The sequence below is a fragment of the Glycine soja genome, chromosome 19, assembly GCF_004193775.1.
Source record: "Glycine soja cultivar W05 chromosome 19, ASM419377v2, whole genome shotgun sequence".
NCBI classification, from domain to species: domain Eukaryota; kingdom Viridiplantae; phylum Streptophyta; class Magnoliopsida; order Fabales; family Fabaceae; genus Glycine; species Glycine soja.
Window position 1 is genome coordinate 3,852,085 of NC_041020.1, and position 8,771 is coordinate 3,860,855.

The window sequence follows — 8,771 nt, forward strand, 5'->3', positions numbered from 1 at the left end:
ATATAATATCTTCCTCAATGTAATTACAACTAATATATGTCTGAATGTCTTAAATAATTTTTTATATAGTTAAATATGCATATTTAATATAAAGAAACTATATGTCAAATCTATAAAACTGTCTAAAATTACACATGCATCTTCATTTTGGGAGTGTTATCAATGAATGTTTTTACAAAAAATGTGGATAACAACCTGAGTAAGTGTAAGATTGAGGTGGACTTGTGTTGCCTTCTCAGTGGTGTTGAGGAAGAAACAGTGTTGCATGCATTAGTCACATGCCCTATGCTTCAAACAATATGGTTTTGCCTCTTCTCAATTGGACCTAGAATTGATGAATATGTACCAGGTGCATGATTTTCGAGAGTGACTGAATAATTTTGTTTCTCAGGTGGACGAAGAAGTAAAAACCATGATCTTCATGCTGACTTGGCAACTCATTGCCTAGCCTCGTTATTTTTTCTTTTTTTTTGGATTTTTGTTGGATAATGTATCTTCTTTTCATCTTTTGCTTCAGTCTCTGAAAATTTTACCAACATCTCAATCCTAAAATAGAGGCTCTTTTAACTAATTTATAGTATTTAAGAAAATTAATTAATTTAGTTATTAAATTTGTTAGTAATTTATATTATTTTTTAAAAATAATTACTTATTACTTGATAAATTGATGCGTGGTGTCTCTAAAATTCTTATAAGAAATATAATGTTATTCTTTTTCTCTAAAATTCTTATAATGTATTTATTTTTTAATTTATAATATTTATGGCAAAATATTTAAGGATAAGAAAATAATTAATCCTACAAAATAAAACTAAAAAACATTATAAAAAAGCACAAACAAACTAAAAAAAGAGGGTCTTATATTTATTATTTTTCATTAAAACACTAATTATTATATGTTTCATTCCACCGGCAGCTGCAAGCAGAGCAACCACCTCCCATCATAGTTTGTTTGATTTGTCCGCCTCTGCTCGGAGACAACGATGAACAATGTCCATGTTCATAGGAGCCATTTTAAAGCTAACCCTAACCCTAACCCTAAACTTCACCATTTCTTCTTTCACTTGACCCTCTCAGTTTTGTACTTATGTAATTACTGTGCATGTGCTATACACTCTGTAACCTCAACACCTATCAATATTCATTACCTTCATTTAAGACCTGTAATTCAATGGTAAATTTTGTATTTTCATTTTTCCCCTTTCCTTTCTCAATTTTGAATCTTTCCCTCTTTTCCTTCCACCCCAAAATTGCTTTTTTTTTTTTTTTTTGTCCCACTAATTTATGTTTTACATTTAAATTTACACGGGTTAGGGTTTTGGGCTTGTTTGTTTCGGATTTCCCCGTAATGTGTTGTTCTTAATGTATGCGTTAGAAATTTGCTTCGTGCGAAAAACTAATCTTTGCAATGAAAACTGAAAAGAAACGTTTTTTTTTTATCTTTTTTTTTTTTTGCAGTATTTTACGAATTCAGGATAGTGGCTTCCATCTTCTCTCCAGCTATAATATTAAATGATGCAGTTTCAGCAAACCCTGTCGTGGAAAAATCTTGAAGAAGACTTTTGGGTCTGTTTGGTATAAGTGCTTTTGAGAGCTTCTCTGCTGGAAATATAGAACTTTTTTCAGTAGAGAACTCCCAAAAGCCGTCAAAAGGACTTTTTAGTCTTGGATCCAAACAGGCTCAAAGACATTTGCTTCAGCAACTGAAGCTGTGAAAAACACACACTGTGATTTCAAGTGCAATGATACGAAAACTTGAATCTATTTTTATCATCATTAGTTCTTACTGCTACGAATCTCTGTTTACTTGGCTAAAACCTAAAGGTTTATTTTTGTAAGTCTAGAAAATTAGTAGAGACACAATTTTAGCACCACTTGTGTTTCATGCAACTTCATAGTCAATAGTTTGAATTAGTTATATGACTTGAGCCATTTCTTAGGATTGTATTGACTTCAAATGTGAAAAGAATAATACTCAGGTTCATGTTGAATTTTGATCCATGCACAACCATATAAGTCCATAGATTGAGAGGGAGATGCAAGGAAGGAACCTTCACCTTGCTATGTAGCCTAGTTCTGTAGAGAATATGTCATGTCCTGAACTTGTATTTTTCTTTTTATTTTGTTTATGTCTTCATGAGTGTTTAAAGTTGAGATGTTTCCCGAATCTTGGGAAGATACCAGACAATGATTATTCTTTTTTTAGAAAAATTACCAGAAGTATTCAATAGAAGGAAGGAATAAATCAAGAATTGAGGCATTAAGCACCTCTGGAGGAGCTGAGCCTAACAAAAAACAGAGGGAATATTTGCTAAAAGCAAGTAACATACGAGCAGGTTTATGAGTAATAACTATATCTTGAAATGACATTCAACATGACTGTAGAGATATATAAAAGGGGAGCTTACTCTGATGAACTTAAGATACCTGTAGTTGAACTTAAAGAGATCATGTCATTGATATATACATTTATCTGCATTTCTGCATGTATTTCTTCAGCATACACTATTAATACATGCAAAAAAGATGGCTGTAGACACTAATGCTCACAAGTTTAGATAGGAAATACAATTTAAAATGTCAATTAATTAGCTTATTCCCCCCTCCTCAAAGTATAAGTATAGGTAGAAAAGATAGTTGGCATATTAAGGCCGAAAATTATTTCTTAAACTGGTTAGCCAGAAGTCCTACTTGGAAAACAGCAGTTGTCTGCAATGCTTACCAGAATGGTTAGCTAGTCCACTTCTCACAACTTCAGTTATCAAATCTTTGAAGATCAACCGTTCAATATCCAACACGACATTTGGTATTTCACTGTAACTGTTTGTGTAAATTGTGGGACAGTGCATCAACTCTTCCCACAGGAGACTTGTCAAATTCTCATCCTCATCATTCAGGTTGGCATTTGTATTTTTATGTTGTAACTTATCAATTTCTGTGCAAAGCTCATCCAAAAGCAGCTGTCCTCTTAGTTTTCTACCTGCTGGCTGATTTGGTTGGCACCACAGAGTAAAACTTTCCAGTATTATTTTCTGAGCTAGAATGTCATTAACAACATCAAATATTAGCTTTCTTTGTATTTGCTCAGGACTATTCAGTGCAGCAATCTTCTTGGCGTTGCATTCAATATTGAAACACGTCATGTTTGTCTTGATTTGCTCCAGTGCAAGGAACAAATTTGGGTTTATCGGGTAACTTGATGAATGAAAAACCTGGCTAGAGCTTTGACTGCTGAGCAGCCCCGATGCTAACAGTATTTCTGATATATATTTATGGTTAGGATCTTTATCATCTCTGAAATTGGTGAATCTCTCATCATTGTAGTCAATTTGTTGGAGAATTCTGACCAACTTTTGAGTTCTCAAGTCAGTATCACTGATTTCACTGCCGAACTTGGCTTTTGCAGTGCTTGATGAAAGCTGAAGATTTTCTGAGTTCTCCTCACTACTATCATAAGTGTTCAGAGCATCATCTGTTGCAATAAATTTGAAGAAAATCAATAACAAAACCTCCTTTCCTGCATTTTTATTTTTAATGGCATAAAAAAGTGTATTTGGTGTGATGATTCATTTTACAGTTGATTTTAGACTGATTTAACCTTCAATCTATGTTGCTTAGAAATGACATGTGCTACATACCTAAATCTTTTGACATGTCTGATTTCTTTTTAACTGGAGAAGGTGGTTCTTCTCTGTAGAAAGAAGCATCAAGAACAGACACAGGACTTGGTTGTTCTGCTGTAATTGTTTTCTCAGCCATAAAGCTTTCCTTGCTCAACTCTTCTGCTGCATTCTGATCAATTAAAAAAAAATAATTAAACTAGGTGATTTTATTGCAAGAATTCAATGATCAGAGGAAGAAATACTTACATTTTGGTTCATGCCCTTTAGCTGAGTGGAGTTACCATTGATCCTATCAGAATGAACAGTGTGAATGACTTCTACGACAACTTCATGCCTAAAATCCCTCCTTTGATTGCTGATCTCACTGAATTTTTGTCTGGGTGTTGTACTTGAGGAAGACAATTCCCCTGATTGCCTATTGTGTTGTCTTCTGTTACTGCTCAAATCTGATGATGGGCTAGTTGGTCGGGAACGCCTCTCCAAACCAAACTTCTTTTGTAGTCTTGGGCTCTTGGCCTCTGCTGTATTGCTGGAGTTGGTGGCATTTTCTCCATTGATTACTTGACGAACTTTTGAGGATTGCATCAATTTAGAAGTTCTCATCTTATTACTCTTATCCACTGAGTGCAAGGGTTGGCTGATGGAATCCTTGGCATGTCTGATTGCTGGGCCAATACCCTTTGCTGTTTGCCCGTCAAGCTTGCCACCCATTATTCCATTTGCGCAGTTTGCAGAGCTAAACTTGCCCAGGCTTGATTTACCCTGAAATGACATTTCTGTGGAAGCAGGACTATTGGTTTTTCTTGCAGCTTTTGCTGGTTTCATGATGAAAATTGGTGACTTACTACCCTGGGTTGAATTTGACATCTCAACCACGGTGAATGTTGGGTCCTTCTGCCGTATTCTTGGGCTTTTAACTATTGAGCTTTCACTGAGACTGCTGCTACTCCTATTGTCAGATAGAGAATTAGACACCTGATCTCTTGGAATATCCAATGATTCTTTATATCTCTGCATTGCATCAAGAATCTGTTTAAGGGCCCTGAGATCTTTTCCAGAATTTTTGAACTCTAGATCTGCTATCCTCTTTTCAATTTCCCCATATACAGAGATGGTCAGGTTTGATGCTTTTGCTGAAGATTCACTTCTTTTGGAATCCTGTAATTGAGAACCTTGGCTTGCTTCAGGTTGCCTCCATGGAATTGGTTCTAGAGAAAACCGTGAATACGGTGTCACATTCAGGATTGAAGCATCCCTCCTAAACTGAAGCAAGCTAGACCCCTTGATTGTTCCCTGGGATGATGCTGCACTTTGGTGTTGCTTGTACTCATCATTTGTGCTAGGTCCTGCAATTGTCTCATTTTTGTTGGTGGTGCAGCTAGACATCTGTGATGGAGTATCACTAGTTTCTGTGCAGTCTGGGAAGGCTTCTAGTCCCATTAACTTTGCTACAACGCCGGACGGTCTTCTAGAAGTTTCTGGTTCCTGCAGCTGCATTGTTCTGGAACTACCATACCCTTTCTGTGAACCCTTCAAAAGGATGCGAGATTTTGTTCCTTCATTGAAACTTTTGATAGATCCTTGTCTGCTGTCCAAGGAAAGCCTTGGGAGTTCCTTGGGCTTTGTAGCAGATTTGAATGTATCTTGTGTGTCCCTCCCATCGTAGGAGAGTCTTGGTGAATCCCAAGCAACCGTAACTCCTGTATTGACAGATTTTGAGGGCTCCAAAGGCCTGGGAGAGTCCATGTATTTCAAGATACGACCCTTCCTTTCCTCTTTAGCTACAGTTTTTACTGACAATCCATGAACATCTCTATGCATTGAGTCTTTGACAATATCATAGAAATCAAGGGGTTGGTGGCCTTGGTTGCCTTGCTTCATTGCTGCTTCTGAATTAGTGTTTTCTGGAATTTTCATTTGACTGATTGATGGTGGCTCTATCTGAATTGTTCTATTAAACTCGAGGGACGACATGCTAGATGAACGAGATGATGAAGTCACTGAAGTTCCTGATGATTCTGTGGAGAATTGTTGATTCTCTCTTGTGAGCTTCACATTTTTTGCCTGCAATCAACTCACATTCTTCACTGTTTCTAATTCTACCAAGGTTTCTCTAATGATTAAACTTTTTATACAGTTATCTTACCGTTGCCTTATGAGTTGTATTATTCACCTCTTTGATACGGTTGCTGATTCCACCTGAGAAAGGAACGAAATTTTAGTAGGAAGTACTTTGAAATATCTTGTAAAAACTTTAACCTCAGCTAGCCGTTCATTCTTCTTAAATTCTTTCTGGAAAATATATTGGCATGTTTACACATGTTAAAGCTTCAAAGAAATAACATCTCATCTAATTTGGATGTAATAAGTTAATAGATTAACACATCATTAAAAAATGTTGTGTTAATAATTTATTTAATGAAGCAATAATAATTTATTAGCTTAATACACCTTTATCCATATTTATCAAGGATGATTTGAGCATAAAGGTGTATCATTAATTGTTACAAAAATTAGGTGTTTATCGTAACAGGAATCTCGAGTTTTTTTATGGAATATTCTGAACCTGAAATGTTGCACATATTTACAGTAATGCTTTCTTGAATTACAAATGTTGTAAATAATAATAATAATAATAAATACTTTTTCTGCGGAACCATGTGCTACCTGGGAATGTATAAAGTCTGAATTTGTTTTTATTCGGTAAAATTATTTGGTTTACCCAGTTACTTCAGACGCATTAAAAAGAAATAGTTATTTCTCCATAATTATTTCATCCAAACATTCATCGTATATTAAATGAGGAAAATGAAATAATTATAGGGGAATGGTAAGGTACAAACTCGAATAAAAAAATATATCTGCATCTGTGGCGCTGCTAAAGAATGAAAGTTGTCATTCTATAACATTTAATATTCTAACATCTGGAGGAGGAAATTATCAGAAAGTCCATTGAAATGTTTATATCATGAAAACTTTCAGAGTTTCACATAAAATGGAAATGGTTTCTATATGATCTTCAATTCAAAGCCAGTTGATAAAAAGTTTTGTGTTGTCTTGTAACTACATGCAGTGAAAGAACTTTTACCAAGGACCAGTTATCACCCTTCTCATTTCATCCAAAATTAAAAAAATAAAATAAAAAATGCTGAAGAAAAAAAATAACTAAAAAGAGAAAACTATGTGACATTACATCCTGACAAATTGTGTGTTGATTGGGCCAGTCCAATTAATGTTGAAAGAAAGCGATTTTACTCAAGATGCATGTCAATCAAAATTTGTCAACTAGTCCTTTTTTATTAATGTCAACCAAAATTTGTCACTTAGTTCTGTTCGTTTAAAAATCTATGAATAATGACCCCGCACATATTTTTTTTTATAAAAATGTATCAAGTTAAATTTAATTCTTTTAACAAATCATCATCAAAATGCATACATAACAATAACAAATTTATTGCAGATTACCTTTATTAGTTGGTATGTTCTGATTGTGGCTGCTATTGCTTTGGCCCGTGAGGAAACTGTGGCGGTCAAACAGCTGAAAAAACCCACTGATGCACCCAATTTGCTTCTGCAAATCTGGATTTTCATCCTTCATTGATGTCAAAACCTTTTTAGACATTCTTTTTTTTGTTGATACCCTTTTAACTATTCAGAGTTCACAACAAGGGCTCCGTTATTTAACCACCATTTTCCCTCTCACAAAGAATGTAGAAGAAACTAAAGACCTTCTCTTTTAGGGGTACAAATAATTTGAAATATAAGTAGAAATTGGCCTTCTGGGCAGAGAAGATGCTAATGAGGATGACAATTTAATAACACTAGTGCATTGACTAGAACTTGCTTTAGACTTGGTCATGCAAATTTCATTATGCTTATGTGTGTTACATTACATGTATTATATGTGTATGCATGTGAAAACAGAAGAGAATGTCCATGACCTTGAATGGAGCAAAGAGATACAAAAGCAGAAAAATTGCATAAAACTGGATGATGTTGGGCTTTCACATAGTAGAGGAAGAGAGAATATATATATATATGTGTGTGTATCAATCTCCTGCAGAAGAAGCAGAAGGAACAAAAAGAAGTGGAAACCAAGCAATTCCAAAGTGATGATGCACAGAGAAGAAAGAAAAATTTGAGTGACCCAAGAAGAGATGTTTTTCTTTCTTTAAACTGAGCAGAGGAATATTTTTATTTTTTATCTTTAATTTTTTGCTTTTTTCTCTTGCAGAGGGAACAAAACAGCTATAAAGGAGGTTAAAGAGTGTGTGAGAGAGGAGTTATGGGGTCTATATATATGAAGATGGCAAGGCAAGTGTTGAAAAAATTGGGTCGGAAGAATAAAAAACTTGCAGTGAAAACTTTTTTTTTTTTAAGAAAATGTTTGATAAATACTCCATATACTATCCTACACTTAGAGAGAAAGTAAAAAAGAAATAAAAAATATAAATATAATAAAATTTATAATGTGAGAAAAAAAAGAAATAAAAAATATTGATGATGTATTTAAAATGAAAAATGATTTACCTACAATTATTTTTAATCATAAAAAAATGTATGATTATTTTTTTAATTACATTACGTAAGAAAAATGGGTGGAATTTGGGGTGTCAAAATCTAAGTGCATGAGACAGATAAGAGTTGTTAAAATACATAAATGGTTGAGAAAAAGGAGGGAAGTGAGGTGTGTGAATGCGTGGGTCAGAGATGAGGCAGATATGCTGTGGTCATTTCCTAGCACTTGTATGCAGACACAATAACGTGGGTGGGTCTTTGGCTTGGGCCTCTCTCTAGGAGCATGTGGAGTTTGTCAGAGAGTGAGGGAAAAACTAACAAAAAAGAAAGGAAGAGGTATAGTATATTTTGGTGTGCTTGATACTTCAAAGAACTTCTATTCATTTTAGAGGTTTATTTACAGACATTTTTATCAATCAAGTGTATGGAGTAACTAATAATCTTAAAATTCAAGTATTAAGTATATGGAAGTGGGTTAAATACTTTAAGCAAGAATTTTTCCACTTATAATATATGTATTCAATTTGACTTAATGCATTTTTGGGCTATAATGAAAAGAGTTTAACAGTAGGTTTACTCATTTTTAATCTAAGGTTTTGTTAGGATACTAGTTAAGGAATTATAGAAGAA

At 34.3% G+C, this 8,771-nt stretch overlaps 1 protein-coding gene across 1 annotated transcript; it reads right to left on the reverse strand.

Moving 5' to 3' along the window:
- Window positions 1–2,433: 2,433 nt before the first annotated feature.
- On the reverse strand, window positions 2,434–7,887 carry LOC114397978 (protein LONGIFOLIA 1-like). Its single transcript, XM_028360072.1, has 5 exons — window positions 7,089–7,887; window positions 5,770–5,822; window positions 3,870–5,687; window positions 3,639–3,792; window positions 2,434–3,472 (listed from the first exon to the last, which is right to left on the reverse strand). Exons 1-5 carry the CDS (start codon window positions 7,243–7,245, stop codon window positions 2,688–2,690), a joined length of 2,967 nt encoding a protein of 988 aa, XP_028215873.1. The 5' UTR covers window positions 7,246–7,887; the 3' UTR covers window positions 2,434–2,687.
- Between the last annotated feature and the right edge of the window lie 884 nt (window positions 7,888–8,771).

Bases quoted from the DNA above. Each gene is read 5' to 3' on its own strand.
- LOC114397978 (XM_028360072.1), bottom strand. From the start codon at position 7,245: ATGTCTAAAAAGGTTTTGACATCAATGAAGGATGAAAATCCAGATTTG. The intron at 5,688-5,769 runs GTAAGATAACTG...AGTTGATTGCAG, and splicing joins ATACAACTCATAAGGCAACG to GCAAAAAATGTGAAGCTCAC. The intron at 3,473-3,638 runs GTATGTAGCACA...TTATTGCAACAG, and splicing joins AGACATGTCAAAAGATTTAG to ATGATGCTCTGAACACTTAT.